Raw genomic sequence first — 19,808 nt, 5'->3', positions numbered from 1 at the left:
TTCTATCACCTGCTGCTATATGGGATGGCAACCATACATAACAAGTCCAAAGATAGTTTAGCTGTCCAGGGTCATTGCAGAAGGAATTCGTCAAACAGCTGCATCGTTATGTATGTTGAGAATTGTAGATCTGCGCCTTAGTAGCCTGATCATCGTCAGACCGCGCGTTGAAGATCTGACAGCCGCAGACGAGTCTCAGTTTAAGCTGCAAATATGCGGTACCAATAAGACCGGTAAAACGTAGTACAAATGCCCTTCAACGTTTATCAATTTTAAGACGAGGGTGGTGGCACAGAGAATAATCCTACGCCGCTCTAACGCAGCCAGCCTTCCGCCTCAACTCAGGACAAATCGGGCATAGAAATGAGCCGCGCAGACTTTCTCGTCACATCTAATGAAGTTCGTGGAACATGCCGCATAGACTTTTAGTTCTAGAGGCAACATCTTGCGACTTTCCACCAAAAATCAGGCACATTCTGCTCCGTGCGCCAACTTATTCGAGCCTGACCAAAAAATGAGGCACTCGACTAGCTTCAGTTAACCTTCTCGGCCAGGTAAGGGAAGAGATCGTCGTTTCAAATCTAGATTGATACGGCACTCTCGAGTAATGCTCGCTTGTTGGAGTATGGACATTCTATGCTACGCCTAATCAAATAGTGAGCTCAACAACCCCTAATCTGCGCTCAACCAGGCGCCAAAAGACATGTGTTTCTCGGCCGAGTAAGTAATCAGAACATTGCGTGGCTAGAGTTTAATAATCAACACCGCTGTCATACTACTAATCGTTCGTTCTGTCACAACGATACGGGGGGTGCTACCTAAGCTGCTAAGGTATCGATCCACGGCGCTATCAACATGGAAATCATCGAGGATGTACTTGTCTAATGGATGTACTACATAGGTAGGTACCTAAGGTTAGATGTGTATGAATACTATGTGAGAGCATCGTTACGTTGATTGGCCTACAGGTATTTACCCTCCCCCTAGCTCTACTCTGCCCTACATATGTTGCCACACCTTCAAACTAGCCACAGCCACAATCCTCGCCATCTACCGTCTACCGTCTACCGTCTAGTTTCTAGCATAATATGCTCTGAGTCCTTTTGTTCTCCACCTATTTTCATCGTCTTCGTCGCCGTTTAGAGTTACGCATGAAGTCGCCTCTTACTTGGTGTCAAAATAGCCTATCGTCCAATAGGGTCTCTTCCGCTTTCTTCTCTATATTACATCCTATCAACTACCTATAACTATAGTACGTAGTTAGAAACTAGTTAGAAACCTCAGGGTTTCTCGGTTCCGTATATTTGATAAGCTAGGATCAATAATGACGGAATGTTAGCTGATGCAAAAGGGGGGCCAATCTGATCTACCTAGTCGGCACATCTCATCTTACAGCTGCAAGCCACCCCCTCCAGCGCTCTCTACATACACTACCTAGGTAGTTTGAAGACAATGACGAAAGGCAAATCGTTAGGATGTGATGCCTCTACCTACCTAATGTATGCACCTGAATACCCTCTGAAACTTAAGGACATGCTCTCACGTCGCATCAAGCCCACCAGACCCTCCTTTTCTTGTCCCCAACCCTACTCAGAAACATCGTAGTGATCACCAGGCAGCCCAGAGTAGCTATCTCTTCATGATTTAGGCTAGTTGCAAACATGTGACGTGCCAAGTCTTGATCTTAGATCCTGACAGGTCGAACTGGTCGCCCATTTTCAAGCATTTTCAAGCATTTTCAAGCGATACGAGCCACACGATCCACGCCAAGACGCTTTTTCTTGGCCTTTAAATTTGTCTTCTCATTCGGTGTCTCACCTAAGGTATGGCTAGGATGACACCGAGTTATTTATCTCTCCACCACCAGCCGCAATCACAACCATAACCATAACCTCACTAGATGAAGATAGTCCCTCTACCCTAGGCAGCTAACCTCGCCTAACATCCTCGCCATGGCTGGCTTAAATTTTATACGACTTCTTGCTGCCGTCGCGCTCGGTTAGCGTGTCCTCGCTTAGATCTACTGCACACCTCTTCACCGAGTGAGGCGAATGTTATTTTTTCAAATGTGGTGTGGCGCATAGCATCTATTGGCTCCTAAACAACAGAGAGGATATTGTCGGGAGCTGGCAGACGCGAGATAAGGCCATGAAACCCGCCTATCTCCCCGGCTTGGGAAGGGTGTTTTGACTTGTTTAAGACACTCAAAACACCTTAAAACTTAACCTAGATATACGCCAGCGCGGATCCTCCGGCAAAATACGGTGCGGCGAACGGCTTTCTACGTCTGGGTGCTTGCCTCGCTCTATAGTTTGCCGATGTAGGGCACCATGAATAGGACCAGGCTCCTCGCCACAGGCGTCAAGTCAAGCACAGTCAAAAAGACACGACTTCAACTGTTCATATCGTATAGATGGGCAATAGGTAGTCGCCCTATCAGCACACCACTAACTTTTCCGGGATACCCCCGAATATTAACTGCCTTTGTTGATATCCCGTATAACCCGCGACCCCTATGACGATCGTATCAACCAAGTGTCTAATCGCAGGTAACCCCTCCCCCCACGCAAGCATTACGCAACACCACCCTAGCCAGACGAGGCGACACGGACTGTCTCTCCGCATATAGGTATACATATAGGTATGTTTCCCACGCATTACCGTCGCATCGCCTATCCGATAGGCAGACGATCCCCCCGGCTCGGCTCAGCAGTAGTCCCTCCTAACGTAGTAATAATCACCAGCCAACTCTTCAGCATTCCTACGGCCCTGCGCCTGCAGCGCATGCTTGACTCGGTTCGCCTCGATTCTCTCGGCCGCCGTCCTCCGGGTGCGCGCCCCGGCTTGCTCGATGCGGCGCTGGACTTCTATCGGAGGACCCGGTCCGGGAAGTAGACACTCGCGCGGCAGGGGGCCAAGCTCTGTCCAGACGTCATAGTAGCGTAATGCTGCATTGATACCGCGCCACGCGAGCTCCGGGTCAGCCGCGTGTTCGACGGCCATCATATCCGTGAAACCCCGCAGTGTAAGCATTGGCATTCCACCGTATGGAAGCTGTGGGCGTCCAGGGTTGCGCACGGCGACGCGGTGTTCAAAGGACCATGCTTCGCATGCAGCCTTCAGCTCGAAGTCTGCTAAGTCTTCTGGTTGGAACATGACATTCGGGACTAGGTTTGATTTCCCTAATTTCCTTTTATTAATTTTCATCAAATACGGCAAGCCTCTAGCTTATGGCAGGTATGTGCTAGGCAGGGGAAGGATATGGGCACATACAGACGTTGTCCCCCCCCCCAAAAATCCGTGCACGTCTAAGAAAGCCGACAGGATCTCGGGTGTGATAGTACCTGTACCTCGGGAGTCGAGACTGGCGAAGAAGGCAGCCAATAGGGCCACCATTAGTGGTGTCGCCGTGCCGTCAAGATTTGATAATGGTCCCCATGTCATTGGCTGACGTACTGTATGCGGTCGTGTTGGCGGTGGTGGTACACCAGGAACCTGTCGGAATTGTTGCTGTCCAGACGGACTCGGCCGGGGAGGCAAAGAAGGGTTCACCGGACCCCGGAGCTCGTACCCGGATGGGCGTGGCGGGATAGGTGGTGGAGCATCCATGAAATCGGCAGGAAACCAGATTATAGTATCACAAACTCTTCTCTACAAACTCGCACATGTAAGGAATGACCATACCCTTCCTTTATGCATTTCCTTTTCACTGCTATGGCTGCCATGACTATCGTATTCAAGTATTCAGCCTTAGCCTACGCCTTAGCTGAACGGACTACACTCCAATTCTTCTCAACCACACAAAACGGCACAGCAAAAGTCGGTTAATTTTTCCCTTCGAAGTTTGCATCAGGTCAATGTGACATAGGTATCGTTTAGCTAAGCCCAGCCGAGCTACCGTGCGAATGATTCATGACTGACCAAGTAATGTGAGAGCCAGTACCGAGATGACGTTGGACCGGGTCTTGAGGATCTAAAGAGTCTAGAACGTGCAGTAAGCCGGAGGGAGATCTCAGTCCCCAAGTACCTTTAGATGGGTTAGCTTGGCTGACGATGGCTGCATCCGGCGGCGTCTAGCCCCTGTCGTTCGGGTTGTTAAAAGCATTAGATCCTGTGCGTCTGCAGCCACATGATGGTCTAGACCGCTCCGAAAAAGTTCGTGAAATGCATTGGGCTCCCGGCAAACTACTGGACGCGGAAATTGAGGACAAATTAAGGAAGAGTTTGGGGTAATGTTAAGTACCCAGATCCATTCAAGATGGATGATGTCGTCGTCACCTTAGCTAGTCGACTTGTAGAGAGTATCCCTGGCATGACATCCCGCCTGAACAGACAATCATCCTACCACGCACTAGACCAAGAGTAGTTGACCCTTCATGCTAGTCTATCTACCCGTCTATATGAAGCAGTCCCGAATTGACACGCACATCTGCATGCTGCGATGTGTCTCTGCATACCGTCACCAGTTTGCTTTTGCCCTTATATACCGGGAATTGCCGTTCAGATCCAGAGGGTCTAGCCAGATCTATGCATAACCGCACGAAGAAATCGAAGCGCAGTAATCCACTCGTTCTGTGCCTGGCTCACGATCTGATAAGTACTAGTCCTGAAACCCTTCATATTGTTATAGAGTACTCTTATTATATGCGAGACCGAAACAAGACGACATGGTATCGAATTTGGTTTGGCAAATAAACAGCAACGGCAATCCAACGGACACTAACCAGGCTTGGTATTTTCTCCATTTGGACTTGTTGTTAATTAAGAATGTTGGTAATAACACATACTTGCTTTGGTTTTTGGGCTCTACTAGGCCTCTTGCTTTCTATTGAGGCTCTCATGCATAGACTCAAAAGGAGGTGTAAGCAAATAACTCCGCTGCCCGCCTTTGCCTTACATATATGCCGTGTAACAAGTTCGGGGGTGGAAGGCTCGAATGTTAATGGCGACGATGCTGTATCAGGGTTCGGCAGGCCCCGCCAAGTGTTCATGGCCTGATAGACTCGGCACTTTCATAGCCCATGGTGTTGAGATTGCAAGCTGGTCCCTACGATGATCAGAGACGGTCCCGTCTTCCGCCTGCTATGGGACTGCGTTGACCAGACCAGCCCAATGCCACCCTCACAAGGAAAACGTGAATTACTTGGCCTAAGGATGAAGCAAAACTCACATCTAAGCCGTAGTAATTAGCTCACCTCAATCTCAAATATCAATTGAAAAAATGAAAAACTAACGGCTATGCCTAGAGCAGAGCTTCAAGAAATAGGCATATCTCATATCGAAACTAATATTACAAAATCTCCTAAACTTCTATTGAACAACCTGCTTGCTTGAAACGAAAAATGATATATATGTGTCTACTAGTGATTTCATTTACGTTCAGAATATGGTTGCTCATGCCATAGAAAGATCGATGCCCTGTTCCTTGCTCACATCGTGATATCCTGTACCATGTTTCAGCTTTTTTGTTGTTGATAATTGGAGAGTTATAATCTATCAATACTAATGTTTATCCAAACATTATATTTAGCGGGTGCTGCTGTAAAAGTGTATGAGATGATTATGTGCATATTAGCCATGTAAGCCATATATACAAAATGCCAGACTAAACTTACCTAACAGACGTAATTAGATATATATATATATATATATGTGTGTGTGTGTGTGTGTAGATAGTGACTTTGAAAAGATGCGTTTTTATCTTGCCAAGTATCGTATAGTGTTATTACTTAATACCCTCTGAATAATTAAACAAAAACTCACCATTAGAGAGCATGCAGAGTTGTAAACTACCTACCTATCATGTATAGAATATTAGCGCCTGAACCACTCTACCAATTGTCCGCAAATGAGACAGAATAAGAGCTGCATGAGATGAAACAGTTGGGATCTCCAGGAATAACACCGAATATAGAAACTGCATCATGTGACACCATATTATCCAACGACTGTTGGGCATTTGATATGGCTTCAAATTAACAGAGACAATTATAAACTTCAAAGAGTATCTAGAAATCTACAGAGGCTATCGATCAAATATATTCAAACTGAAAATTAGTATTCCACGAATCAAAAGGCTGTGAAAATGAGGCAGTGCTATCCAAATCGGTGCGATGGGAGGCAGCCGTCGTAGAAATTGACTGGCCATAATTTGGCCAGCCGTGTTTCATCCCAGTACCAACACCACCTTTGAGATCAGCTCTGAATAGGACAGCAGGTATGCCTCCAAACACGGAGCTCATTCAAAAGACGGCCGCTGGCCTTGGTGCCTTACGTGCCCAGCTACTACCAAGCTTATTCTATTAAATTCTCTAATTATTTCTAACTAGGTACTTAACTATACGAAATGGCATCTACAAGTAAAAAACAGTATAAAAAGAGAAATACCGACAGACCGTCCTGTATATTCTCCCCCCTCCCCGCTCACGAGTACGAGCGCAGCTTAAATCCAAAAGAGCTTGACCAGTTTAACGAACGAGTGCAGCGACTAGACAAACGGGTCTGGCGCAACTGCAACAGGCGCAATGTATCCGAATTCTGCTGGGAAGTCCACGCGTGGGAGGACGTGTTCGACCAAATCCGAGAAGAAGACGCATTTCGAATGTACCAAAACCCTCGTTCAATATCAAGGGTTAAATAAGTATCGAGTGTCAAGCTAAACCGCCAACAGGGACAAAATCGACTACACAGCGCTTGAAGAAGACAGAAACGGCAACTGGCAACTCACCAAGCGAACCCCAGACGCAACCATCGGTTTCCAGCCTACCCACGGCGGCTTCGAGACCGAAGTCCAGAGCGCAAAGGGCTGGGTCCCCCTGTCTCAGATCTGCGAGGCGACCCGGGTCCCATTCGACCGGGACAGCGACGCGAAGAGCTTCGTATTCCCCTTCGCCATCTACGAGGCCAAGAAGAGCTACTCCTCCGACTTCGAGGCAGAGACGCAGATCGCGCGTGCTTGCGACCGCTACCTAGGCCTTCTCGACGGTGTCGTTCGCGACCCTAGAGACCCTACCAAGTACCAGTGGCGAACTAGTCGTGAGTATCAGATGTTTGCCTTCACATCCTGCGCTTCCGAGTGGAGGGTATACGCAGCTCGACGCTACGGCGAGTACCACGTAAGTCGCAACCAGCACCTATTAAAGCCATAACTACAGCTGACAGCGGCACAGAATGTAGAGACAATCTGGGCAGGCGACGTGAGGTTTCCAATCCATGCCGTAAGTCTACTAAGCATCGTGGATCAAATCCACAAGTGGGCAGCGGACGTCTTTCGACCGTTTGTTATCAAGCATCTGGACATACGAGCAAAACTCTCCATGGACAGCACGCTCAGGTGGAATAGACAAGGGTTTATTGGTCCCGAAGCCGCTATGCCGTCGTGTGTCATGCGGACGTATCGCTGTCGGGAAGTATATAAATGTACGAAAAGGCTTAAATTTGTGCAAACTGATGGCGAAATAGTTCCGCCGGAAGTACTAAGTCGAGTCTCAAGACTATACTCCGGTGCCGTGGTAGTTAGAGAGCTTGTTCACATAAATTAGTAGCAGTACCATGGAAGTACTTTCTTAGTTACGTGTGGATTATATTGTTATTAGATCATAGAATAAGTATTTACCCGAGAGGAAATTGGCTTGTGACCGAAGACATCATATTGCCCTGTGTAAGAGAAGGAAATTTGTATGAGACAAAGAGAAGCGAGAAGCTATTATTAATAGTAAATATTTCCCTCGCTGTATTTGGAATAATACCTAATATACTATGTTCTATAAGCAAAGCAGCCACGCCTCACTGGCGTCTATCGTTACGTAACTTAATAAAAACAAGATAGCTCGCTATACGTAGTAATCTACCGCTCTCTTCATCGAAGGGGCAACTGCTCTTCTCTACTCGGTCATAGCAGTAAATTGCTGGCGCTCGCATCATAGATACGATTTGTGTAGGGGTTGCGATCACCAGGTCTTGTAGGCTCCCGGTTCGTTAGCATTGACCAGATGAAGCGAATAGCAATGTTGCCGAAATCCGAGTGTTTAAGCCTCTTGGTTGTCGGCTTTAACTCGTCCGGAAACCATCTTGCTAGAACCCCTCCAGGCCTTCCCAACTCCCGTCCTACGTCCAAGTCCTCGCTACCCGCGAGCATAACCCCTACTGCGATACCAGAAAGCCACGTCCACATCAGGCCGTCACCACCGAAACCGGCCGAAATCCACTCGTTGGGCTGTCTATAACCATCGTTAAGCGCCTTGTTGCTCCGCAGGTCTGGGTAGCGGCCTGTTAATGAAGGATCCAGCCGGCCGACAAATGGGAGTAAATCTCCTGTGGCACTCATAACTCCCGACCATGTTTTCACAGTTCTCCCGTCGTTCGATATGGTTTCCCTACCCTAAAAGGGCCCGAATATCAACGGAAAGATTCCATTGAGATGAATAGCGGCTAGGGGGTCCAAGAGGGCATCATCCTACACGCCAATCATGCTTGCACCGTGGCCTGCTGCGTGCGAGAAACCTCCACTGATAATGATATCTTCATGACCGCTCAGGTTGGCTGGTCGCTGCATAGCATTGTCGCTTGTTTTCCCATGCACAACAGACCATGCATTTCCGCGGCCTAGGTTTAAAAGGCTAAACTTGTATCTACGCAAATTATTATTTATCCATCATCCAAAAATCTCTTATGGGCCATGATACCCCATGAGGCCAGTCAGCAGGCTTTTGACTTCAGAGACGAGTCGAAAAGAGGAAGGGGAATTCTCGCCATGACTTACCCTGGCTTCAACGCAGTCATAGTTCCGAGGATCCCGGTCATCTTGCTACGCAGGCCGGGCACGAGATCGGGGGCGAAAGCGTTTGTAGCGTGCACGATATGATTGCATCTGAAGTTACCACGCGTGGTTCGGACAACATAGCCATCTTATGTATGAAAACATTCTATGTCAGCTTTACAATCCTAGAATCCAAGAATTTCTACCGTCCTTTTTCGAACGAGGAGAGATAATAAGGCTTTCGCACTTACTACTGAGAGTTAGCCACCATTACCTTACAAAGGCAGATTTGAGACTATTTTATAAAGGGGGGGGGGGGGTTAGAAAATAATACTACGGAACGTATATCATACATAACGTATATCATACATACCATGGGTCTCCTTTAAGTGAGTCAATGGAAACAACGTTCGTATGTGTCATTATGTGGAGAAATTGTTTATATGTGCGTAGGAGATGATGCCATACAGAGTTAACGAATCCAAATGGCCAGATCGTCTGTAGCTAAGGTTAATGTAAAAAGAGAAAACAGAAAACTTGAGTATTACCGCTGAATCGTATGATAAGGCTCCTTGCACTACCTGGCTCACATTGAACCTCTGTACAACCATATTAATATTTGCATGCCCATTTCCATTTTCTAGAAAATGAGTTAATATATATGTTAACTGGCAACTTACCTCCCGCGCCTCATCCCTCTTAAAGGTTGCAATCTTGAATTCCGGAACCCACTGTGCAAATAAATGCGCCTTAGCGAACGCAATTTTGCGATCTCGTTCGGTAAGGTAGAATTCTACCATCTCTCTCTCGCGAAACTCTGCATTATCCTGGTCCATACCTTGGCATAGCTCTCTCAGCACTTTGATATGAGCTAGCTGGAATCTTACAAGCGCTGCGGCACGATGAAGACCTATAGTACTCCGTAGCCTGTAAAACATCTCATGTGGTGAGCAGTTCAAAACACCATTGCCGCGACCCGTTCCGCCCCCACACATCTCTCGGGACTCAATGACGAGAATGCGACGTAGGTTGTTTACACGTCTGGTTTCAACCAGTATGGAGTAGGCAGCTGCGGCAGCGGCAATACCAGAGCCAATGATGATGACTTCGGCCTGATCTGATGGCATCTCTTGTACGATGTTGACAATGTCTGGATATGGCGGGTCTTCTAGCTAGTAGGACTCCGTCGCCCCAGGAACCGGGGGTCCTTTCGGGTGGTGTGCTCGTTTCATGATATCGTTAAATATTTCCCTGAGGTGGAATACTGCTTTTGTGGCGAACCATAGGGATCTGGCAGAGGACTGGACACCGCCCATTTTGATTATTTAAGTGCTTGAATTTGAATGTAGGCATATATGGGTTCGAATTGGATATATATGGGATGAGAAGGATTAGACCCTTTAATAATTAATAATATGTTAAATTCAAGCGAGTGAACAATGATTATTGGCAATGATCATTTGGAATATTATATAGATTGAAAAGATCTAAAACTTGATAATATATATATAGCTCTCCGATAAAGTCGACAGTATAGTACATAAAGAAGGGAGCCACTATATTAGGACTATACCTCCCTATATTTTAACTTTCGACTTACAGTAAGTGTTGCCGTTGTCTTAGATTGAAGTTGTGACTTATTAGTCATGTAACAGGTACCTTGGTTTCTGTAGGTACAGAAACTACATGTATCCTACGGCAAGTGGTCCGTGTGTGACACCCCATCCGGGGAAGATGTATCTAGTAACTTCCATCCACCTTTAAGCGCATCGTCCAACGGAGAATTAAGTGAATTCTTTGCATATACACGTATGTTCGGCTTCTTCATCATTGAGATTTAAGATAAAATTCAACTTGGGAGAAAACAACAATAACAACAACAACAACAACAACAACAAAACAAATGGTGAGAATTCTTCAAAAGCAGTCACTCCTCAGAATCCTGAGTAATAGCCGACATCAACTATACCGCTCTTACCCGCCGTCACTAAGAGCCATGTCATCAGCGCCAAACACAAACCCTAGCGCCAGCGCAGACAAAGTGGCTATGACCACGCAGGCACATCACGAAAACGAGCATCAGCAGAAGTCCTCCCCTCAGAAAACGCCCCTGCCGCTCCCGGAGCCGAGTCAGGTCAGCGACGCCACGCAGCTACCTGTAGGCGGTGAAGGGGTGAAACTAGATCACCGTAAGTGCCATTGCTAGTATCTCCGGTTTATTCTCCCCCCTTAGAAATAGAGGCTGGTCGTATAACTAGGTGATGGTGAATAAGCGTCGCTGACATTGCTGCTGCAGTGGGCCCGCTGGTCGTTAACGAGGACGGCACGATGAGCCGTATTTCCAACTGGGCCGAAATGGCCGAGATCGAGCGGAATAACACGCTGCGGATCTTGGGCAAGCGAAATAAGATGCGTCTAGATGCGCTCAGAGCCAAAGCGCAGTCTTCAGAGGGTCAATCCGGGAATGGAAGCTGATATACTCGAGATGTATAACAAACATACATAACTTTTGAAATACCTAGGTTAGGGCGTTTCGGGATGGGGACACAAAGAATGAAGTTGAATCAACTCTAGCAAATATATGGGTAGTTGTATATTGAGGCATACCTATGTATTTCTTCTTATTCATTCAATTGAAATGATGGTTAATATCTAACCTAGACCCTTCAAGGAAACACAGGAGCATTGTGTCAAGTATAAATGCATATCTTGTGAACTTGTTAGATCATTCATCCCCTACCATGGTAGATTATTGTGGACGACAAACATAGCGTAACCCTGTTTGCCCTAATACATAGTAAGGGGGCCATTGAAGCGAGTACTAGCATTGATGTGTGATGTGGTATGTACCTTGCTTGTCTATTTGTAAGCAATTGTAACAGGGACCCGGGGGTGAGTGGCGGATCCGTCGGGGTGTTAAAACAAAGACGGTGGGAGACGGTGGGAGACGGTAGGCTTTCAACGTAGATTCCGGGTGAAAGCGCTAACAAAGTCGAGGGAGCCTCATATACATATACTCTTATTTACCACTTAGAGAAAATATATTCTTGCTACCGTATCAAATAATCACGAAAATGGCGATTTGCTAGGCATAACCTAGGTATGCTCATGTATTGGAGTTAAGAGTAAGACGATTACCCACGAATCATGCTTCAAAACCAGACGTGATATATCCCCAAAGCCGCCGCCGCCTAACGGTGCACAACCGATATGATTTCCCCGTAACGCCATCATTAAATGTTTCAATGGTATCATCATGCTGAATTTACTATGAGGCCTTCTCGGCTTCCGTCTTGGCATTACTCTCTGACTCTTTGCCAGCTGGCTTCTTCTCATTATGCTTTTCCAATAATGTGGTGATTAGCGTTTCATTCCCGCCCGTCTTTTCCATGACAAGTTCTCTTAGCCATTTGTTCTCGGTCTCTAGAGTTTGAATTCGGCCCTCTAGGGTCCCGACCTTGTCACTTAACTCCTTCTCGCGCTTCTCGAGAGCTTGCTCGCGAGCTTTCTTCTTAATGCGGAATCTTGCGCTGGCGGCCGTATTCCGCCTCCGCTTGTCCTCTTCTGCAGCTAACCGGGACTGCTCCTCGAAAGATAACTGCCGGCGAGGTGGAACGGCAGGATCAGTAGATTTTCGCTTGTCACCCGTCTGCGGCATTGAAGTCCCGTAGGCACTCTGTGGCGATCCATTAGGAGGGAAAGTTGGCGAAGGCTGGATAGGTTGTAGGTTTCCTAGGTTGTCTGAGAAAGCTGAGACATTTGGCGTTGAATATGGGTGAAAATCAAACCCGTTGAAATCGCCTGAAGACATGACGTGACGTTAAAAACTGTGGCCCAATTGACAAATGCAAAACAGATTGTGACAAAACCTTTCTGAGGTGCTAAACATCATCGATGACGACTTAGTGTCGGGAGAGGATATAAGTTTAAGCCATTGCTGCGAACTCTCGATAGCGGACTTGGTGGATTTGGGTTGACTATTGATCTCAATAACCTACTCCAGATCACCTAAAGATCACGGGTTATTGCACCATAGCTCGATTGCGCAATCGCAGGGTAGTCTTTCGCGACCATAAGAGGTACTGGCACAAACCGAGCGATCGATGCAATCCATATGCAACATGGAGCAACATGGAGCAACATGGAGCCAACCCGAACCAATCAGAGACGGAATACATGAAAACTCATAGTGGGGCAATCATAAAGAAGAGCCAAAAATGCTATAAGTGCCAGGCTTGTGATAAGACGAGGGACTCCGCTTGGTGGACACCGCAAGCTCTGTCTCCCATTGACGCCTTTCTGCTTGGGTAGTTGCTGCAACAAGGCGCGGCACCAACCACCAACCATGCGCGCGCACATAGGCGATTCGGAAGGTAGATTGGCCAGTGTACCAACCCAGGCACGAACAGTTCAAGCGAGGCTGCTGGGCTGTAGATGAGGACCCTCGAAAAGTAACCCTAGACGTGCACACGCCATCGTGTAACGCCAAAGCGCAATAATGAATGCGGGGAATTGATGGCGGAATCCTTCATGAATTGAACTTGAAGAAACTTGAAGAAAATAGAATTGAGTAGTAAGAGGAAGTAAGGAAATGGGAAGAGAAAACAACAAAACGACGTTAGAAAACGTTTCTACTAACCTGGAAGGTTGAAGTCGAATCCCGCTAGATCACTACTCATTGGCCCTTCTTCTGTGGGCGATGTTGTCGACTGTGTGTCCAAACTGACGCTTGATGAAGCTGGTTGCTGCTGCTGCTGCTGCTGCTGTTGTTGCTGTCGCTGCTGCTGGCTCTCGTTTGCATCCCAATCGATAAAATTGGTATTAGTGAACATGGCCAATTCATCGTCGAGATTTCGTAAGTTTTCCTCCGGTGCTGCAGTAGGCTCCGGGACTCTATTCAAATCTTGTAATAATTGTGACACGTTCACGGCCTGGCCGCGCCGGCTGGAGTAACTCGGCGGCATCTTTTCAAGTGACTCTCTTTGACGAGCTCGCGAGAGCTTTCGGGTATTCGGTAGGGTCGACTCGATTGTACCGCCCTTCGCTACGGGATATCAAAGCTGTGATGTGTGGCGGGTGTGGTTGTTTTGAATTTGCTAGAATAAACAGCGGAAATTTTTGAACCGGGAGAAGATGGCGGCGGGTAGAATATTTTTGTAAATGTAAAAGTAAAAAGTTGGTAGCGTTCGGAAGAAGTACTTCAAAGTTGTGGTAGTGGGTCAAAGGACGGCCGGACAAAAGCTAAGTTTGCAGCTAGTCACCACCGAATTTGACCGATGGCTGATGGGTCCGCCTATAACATAATAACAGCTGACGCTCGGTTGACGTTTTAGGGAAGATAAAAAAAAACCCTCCTCTTGCCCCTCTTTCTTCTTCGTAACCGATATTAATCGGTATTAGTCAAATATGTGGTATACCGTGCTTACACTTCCGCTATACAAAGGTCTGACCTGACGTTGACCGTAAACTCTTTGATAATCTGTAATTACTCAACATCGCATTTTCTAAATTCATTGACAAGTTAGAAGATGATGAAGATTTGGGAAGGAGCAAGATATTATTATTATCTGATTACAAATTACAGACGCAGGTTTGACTTTAGTATCCACTGTACTTGCATCTACAATTTATGTATGTAGTTAGGTTGGCCCAATAATTTCTCTCATGATCCTACGACGTAGACCCGAGTATACCAGATGCGGCATACAGTCCGGGCTTTGAGTGGATGACCTATTAGTCAAGCAAATTCGGTCGGACCAATAAAATGTTGCGGAGAGTTTTACACTTCCCACCCCGCCCACGCACCCGCGTGTATTTATACAGGAAATACATACAAGAACCCCCACTACCACAACCTGTCTGGAATTACTTGGACCCTGACTATCCCGAGCCGCCCTGCATGGTGATTAAATAGAAACTTGACCTCGTAGCTTTTTTATGCCCGTTTATTCCACTCTGTTACATAGCCCAATTTACTATAATACATAGCTATAATACTTAGTGGAGGGGGACCCCTATTCTTTTCTTTGACCAAGCAATATTATTCTCATGCTTAGAAATCATTGACCAAACCAATGAGGGGGGAAATGGCTTATGGAGACACAAGATTGCCAAGGCCCTATGTATAGCCCTTGCTTGCGTTACGAATTCTATTTCATCTCACGATAGTATCAGGTAATTCTTGCTTGTAGCTTTGTCTGCTTATATGCTTGTCTGCCATACCACACTATGTGCCTCAACCTGGACTGGTGGCGAGTCATGATCGACAGTTCTATGATGGTATGATCCGGAAGCGATCTTGATACGCACGCGACGAAAAATACATAACAGATCAGCATTTGACTACGATAACTCTTGACGTCAACTTTGCTAGTCCTTTGTTGCACCCAAAATCGAGTTACTTACAGTTTCCTTCCTTATGCCACCAATCATCTTAACAATCTGTAATTGGTAGGGTCGGTAGACTGGTAGATATGCAAGTACGTGCATGGAAAATGACGGGAAAGGTCCTGATATCTCAAGGACCTTACATACCTACATACCTAGGTATGAAAGGTATTTCTTGCCTTACCCAACAGACCCAAGAAAAATCAAACCTCCATCCCGCACTCGTTCGCCAAGAGTTCACCCATCCGCTATCGGGTAGCGTGGGGTATTATGTACTTTTGTATACCTTAGGTACATACATATGTTAGGGCAAGTAGGTCAAGGTTGGACTCTGGTGCTCGGGGTCTCGGCATCTTACTGCTTGATTGAGATCCATTTTGCCAGCGCTTCTCAGAGTTGCGGCAAGGATGCTTTCCCGAGTTGCGGGAATCTGTCGGATGAGCTTATGCGGGTTCCCTCATCAGGAAGGAGGATCTGTCAGCTGTCCCGGCGCATATATGTACATAGGTATGTTAAAGGTGTTTACTTGACTTTTATATAAATCAATCGGGAAATTCGTATTTGTAAGTCTTTGGATTCTATCTCCTGAGTTGCCAAATGGCCAACCAAAGAGAGCCGAGGATGGTGCATACATGTATGTACGATATATTCTGAGAGAAAAGCTGTATTTGATACATGTAGGTTAGGTACTTAGGTTAGGTACACTTTTGAGAATGGAGATGCCAGATTAAATCAGCAAGAACATCAATTCGAATTGATGGTATGGGTACGAAGTACATGTGTTGTATTTGATGACATAACTATCAAAACGGCTGGCAGCATCTGTCAGCCACTTGGCCTTACATATCCTAGGTACCCAGATTCAATGTTAATAACGATCTTGACGTAACTACCTAATGTTAACTTTAAAACAATACACCAATTGTCAATAGTGGTTACAATTTGCTTTCAAACTCTACCTAAGCTCAGCTTCGAGCTATTGCTACGTTAGGTACCTCTTATGTAGTAGAGGTTGCATTTTAATAATTTCAATTGAATTGGTTTGGGTAGGACAACAGGGAAACCGAACCATTCATCGCACCGAGATGCGATAAGATGAAATAAATCTCCGACGCGTCGCGTGTCCCACTTCAACCTCAGAGTATCCAACATCCATATACATTCATTACGCTATCTCTGGCTTATAGATACTACTTCGATTATATCGTTCGAAATTGTCATATTTGACCAAGGGGGAAAGAATAAGAATCGATACAGCCATGGCACGACTATCGTTGCCAACAACAGCCCGTCTCTCCCCATCCTTACGAGTTGACCCCGCAAACAGCACCGTGATCAAAACTCTTAATCGCCTCTCGCGATCGTCGTTACTATCGCTTGTGCTAGACTGGTTAGACGAAAGGAATCAATACCTATGCCCTCCACTTCTCCGCCGACCAGATGCTCCCGACGACGAAGACGAAGATGATTTCTACCCTCCTGCAGAATCGCTGGAGGAGCTAAGAGGACTCTACGAATCTATGCAGACCAGGAAAGGCGGTCGACGCGAAGTAGTCGACAGGATTCTCGAAGGAGATTGGAGATACGGTCTTAGTCTATACCAGATAGCAATGGCAGATCTACAGTACCTATACGATCACCCTGGTAGTCTCAAGTGGACCGCCTACCGTATCCAACAACTTAAGGCCCCGACACACGAGGATGATGCCGAGGGCCCGGAGAAAATAGACAAGGAATCGCTTGCTGTACCACGTTTCCATCCGTCTACCTTTTTGCAGAATTTGCAGGCCGAGGTGCTTCCCGACGTCAAGGCGCATTATAACTTTGATCGACCAAAGTACATGCCGCTCCTGTTATTGCGCATTTTCATTATCGATTCCCCTTATAACACGGACCTAGCGGTCTCAACCCGGCATCGCGGCCGTCCTGACAGCAATGGTAATAAGAGCATAACGACGAGCTTTGATGCCTCTAGGACTATCTACATTGCTTTCCCGGATGCCTCGCCGCACATATATATATCTAAATCCGCTACGGGGGGCGTTTCCTCGTCGGCAAGCGCGGCAGGCGAAGCCAAGAGCCTACGTGCTCTTATCGTGGAGGGCATTCCGAAGGCGTTGTCGCGACCACGCGAACGGTACACCCTAAAGGGAACGAACTTGACTACAAAGAATCTCGCTACTATGTTGGCTGTGAAGGGCGCGGGCCGCACAAATGCCGCAGGTGGCGGCTGGAGCATTTATGCTGGCACAGGAACTTCGGATCTAAAAACCGACAGCCCTTTACAGACATTACTTCCCACACCACCGTTATCAGACGCATCGTCTATCGACACTGATAAGACGGACAGTGATAGCCGTAAGCGTAGGAGACCTGCGAGTGATCCAGCGGATGTGGAGGATGAGAAACAAGCGAAACAAGCTTGCTTGGCGGCGCAGGCGCGTTTTGGCAGCGCTGCAAAAGTAGACGATGGAAAGGGGGTAGAGAGGCTGGACGTCTTAATCGAGGACCCGTTTCCCACAGATATTGCCAATTTCTCAGACGATGAGGAGTCCGAGATTCAAAGGGAGAATGACGCAGACAGGGCAGCTGCACTATCGCGACAGTCGTCGAAGGGACGTCGAAGTACACTCAATTTGAGCGTATTGGTAGAAGATCAGGAGAATATTGATGGTACTGGTAGTGGAAGGAGAGACAGCGACTGGGCGCCTCAAATTAGGCTCTCGTTCCATGGGTCTCACGTCTTTGCCGGAATACGGCAGTTAGTTGAAGCAGGGATTGTTGACGGAGAGAAGATGCCGGGGTGGATGACGGGCGAGGAGGGTGTGACGATCGGGGCCGTGCGGCACGGTAGGATAAAAGGCTTCAAGGGTTCAGGATTATGAGTTGTTGTACTACGAGTGCTTCCTGTTGTTGTTTTGTCATGGCTGGCGTTGTCGGGCAAGGAGATACTATGCATGGCTTTGGGTGTTTGCATTCTGATTTCTAGGAATGAGGTATGTCGGATAGGTTATCATATACCCAGTGAAGCATTTCTGGAGCGGCCTAATATGAAGAAAAGAAGGCCTCCTTCATCCTTTCACATTGAAAGTGTCCATAAACCTAACTTTCCCGATGTTTATCATTCGCTCTCTAGTAGTCTGTTCTATTCGTCTACAGGAAACACCTTAATCGTATTCCGCCAAGCCGCTTCGCAAACCTCTTCTACCGAAACGCCTTTAATGCCAGCAACGATCTTTCCGACCCGCTCGATCATGCATGGCTCATTGCGACCCTTTACCATGGCGCCTTCAACCCACTTCTCTTTCTTCACGACTTTGTAGCGCTCTGGTACTTCCGGCTCCTTTTTCTTCGGCTGCTTCTTGGATTGTTGCTGTTGCTTGCCCTTGGGTTGCTGCTTTGCTGGTTCCGACGGCGTACTGGTGCCGGTTGTTTCGGTGCTGGTACTCGTACTTGCGTCCGCTAGAGGTACATCCGTAGGCTTCGGCGCCTCGATGAGGTGCTTCCAGCCCTCGTGGCTAGGACGCACTTCGCACCAGGGGCCGTCGGTCTCGAGCATAAGACGATCGAGGTGGATTTCGCGAACAACGGCACAGTTCTCGGCGGTCTTGAAGCTGCAGCCGTTGGTGCCGATATACAACCCAAGATCCATAAGCTCGCGCATCTCCTCGGCGGTGCCCGTGAAGCTGTGGACGACGGCGCCGCGTTCCAGCTTCTCGAGCCGCGGGCCGAATTTCTCTTTTAGGAGGCTGACGAAGTCGGCGTGCGCGGCACGCGAGTGCAGGAATAGGGGTAGTTGTGGTTTCAGGGACACGGCTAGGTCGAGCTGTGCGGCGAATGAGTGGAGTTGGATCTTCTTGGAGCAGTAGTGCAAGCGGTCGTAGTCGAGCCCGAACTCGCCGAAGGCGACGAGTGGGCTTGGGCCAGCGCTACTACTCCGTGCCTGATCGATGAGATCTCGAAGTTCTTCGACGATCAACGTCGTCCTCTTGACATCAGGCTCGTCATCTTCTGAGGCGGGTTTAGAAGGATCTGCATCACAAGGCATCGTGTGCCCGTTTGTATCTACATGGGAATGTGTCGTGCTGAATATGGCACTGGAACAGGGGTGAATACCAGCGGTTGTGTAAACAGTACCGGCTTTCGTTCAGTCAGCTAAATCCGGTCCCGAATCAGTAAGGCAAATCCGAGTTTTACTTACGGTATTCTCTAGCTATCTGAAGAGCATGTCTGGAACTGGTAAAGTCAGAGCCCGTGATTATAAGCTTATGGCAGCCAACTTCCCGGGCTCTCGATACGACGGCGCTTAGGTCGTCGGGATGTCGTTGGGTGCCATGATACTGGCCACGGAATATTGGGTCTGCGAGATTGATACCAATCTAGAAAAGGACAATTAGTGATGAGACTAAAATAAATAAGGCCAAGTTAAGCTACAAGAATCGTGTCTCAGAATGCCCATAATGATTAATATATCAGAGGGGGGCTATATTAGTAACGTTAAGGACTTGACTTACATCAATATACCGTGGTTTGTAAGTTGTGTTATTTGCCGGGCCGGATGCCGGCACAGAATCTGGCTCGCCAGCAGACATCCTAGGAACTGATGAACAGATGCCTCTATTACGAACTCTTATAACTGATAAGTGTTTGGGGCTTAGGCTTA

At 47.3% G+C, this 19,808-nt stretch overlaps 7 protein-coding genes across 7 annotated transcripts; 3 read left to right on the top strand and 4 right to left on the bottom strand.

The window, feature by feature from the left end:
• Window positions 1–2,706: 2,706 nt before the first annotated feature.
• F4813DRAFT_399647 (uncharacterized protein) lies at window positions 2,707–4,102 on the bottom strand (the record flags this gene model as incomplete). The annotated part of the gene is made up of 2 exons (XM_049248193.1): window positions 3,351–4,102; window positions 2,707–3,182 (listed from the first exon to the last, which is right to left on the bottom strand). Exons 1-2 carry the CDS (start codon window positions 3,607–3,609, stop codon window positions 2,707–2,709), a joined length of 735 nt encoding a protein of 244 aa, XP_049095619.1. The 5' UTR covers window positions 3,610–4,102.
• A 2,244-nt stretch (window positions 4,103–6,346) lies between these two features.
• F4813DRAFT_383084 (uncharacterized protein) lies at window positions 6,347–7,541 on the top strand (the record flags this gene model as incomplete). Its single annotated transcript, XM_049245898.1, has 3 exons — window positions 6,347–6,603; window positions 6,671–7,115; window positions 7,170–7,541. The coding sequence occupies 3 exons, from the start codon at window positions 6,347–6,349 to the stop codon at window positions 7,539–7,541; spliced, it is 1,074 nt and encodes a 357-aa protein (XP_049095618.1).
• Window positions 7,542–8,550: 1,009 nt separating this feature from the next.
• F4813DRAFT_247081 (uncharacterized protein) lies at window positions 8,551–10,043 on the bottom strand. The gene is made up of 5 exons (XM_049240096.1): window positions 9,439–10,043; window positions 9,307–9,357; window positions 9,132–9,256; window positions 8,762–8,906; window positions 8,551–8,630 (listed from the first exon to the last, which is right to left on the bottom strand). Coding segments are annotated over exons 1-4 (624 nt in total). The 5' UTR covers window positions 9,886–10,043; the 3' UTR covers window positions 8,551–8,630; window positions 8,762–8,905.
• A 473-nt stretch (window positions 10,044–10,516) lies between these two features.
• Window positions 10,517–11,666, top strand: F4813DRAFT_373573 (uncharacterized protein). Its single transcript, XM_049244833.1, has 2 exons — window positions 10,517–10,947; window positions 11,055–11,666. The coding sequence occupies exons 1-2, from the start codon at window positions 10,662–10,664 to the stop codon at window positions 11,231–11,233; spliced, it is 465 nt and encodes a 154-aa protein (XP_049095616.1). The 5' UTR covers window positions 10,517–10,661; the 3' UTR covers window positions 11,234–11,666.
• A 92-nt stretch (window positions 11,667–11,758) lies between these two features.
• F4813DRAFT_373568 (uncharacterized protein) lies at window positions 11,759–14,327 on the bottom strand. Its single transcript, XM_049244832.1, has 2 exons — window positions 13,398–14,327; window positions 11,759–12,559 (listed from the first exon to the last, which is right to left on the bottom strand). Exons 1-2 carry the CDS (start codon window positions 13,720–13,722, stop codon window positions 12,027–12,029), a joined length of 858 nt encoding a protein of 285 aa, XP_049095615.1. The 5' UTR covers window positions 13,723–14,327; the 3' UTR covers window positions 11,759–12,026.
• Window positions 14,328–16,057: 1,730 nt separating this feature from the next.
• F4813DRAFT_246848 (CHL4-domain-containing protein) lies at window positions 16,058–18,205 on the top strand. Its single transcript, XM_049240095.1, has one exon. The coding sequence runs from the start codon at window positions 16,405–16,407 to the stop codon at window positions 18,028–18,030; it is 1,626 nt and encodes a 541-aa protein (XP_049095614.1). The 5' UTR covers window positions 16,058–16,404; the 3' UTR covers window positions 18,031–18,205.
• Window positions 18,206–18,290: 85 nt separating this feature from the next.
• F4813DRAFT_393411 (uncharacterized protein) lies at window positions 18,291–19,737 on the bottom strand (the record flags this gene model as incomplete). Its single annotated transcript, XM_049247420.1, has 3 exons — window positions 18,291–19,285; window positions 19,347–19,524; window positions 19,660–19,737. 3 exons carry the CDS (start codon window positions 19,735–19,737, stop codon window positions 18,291–18,293), a joined length of 1,251 nt encoding a protein of 416 aa, XP_049095613.1.
• Window positions 19,738–19,808: the final 71 nt, after the last annotated feature.

Source organism: Daldinia decipiens, assembly GCF_022478715.1.
Source record: "Daldinia decipiens strain CBS 113046 unplaced genomic scaffold F4813scaffold_44, whole genome shotgun sequence".
In the NCBI taxonomy this organism is placed as follows: domain Eukaryota; kingdom Fungi; phylum Ascomycota; class Sordariomycetes; order Xylariales; family Hypoxylaceae; genus Daldinia; species Daldinia decipiens.
Note: the sequence above shows the minus strand (reverse complement) of the source record. Positions and strands in the feature narration are given on the sequence as shown.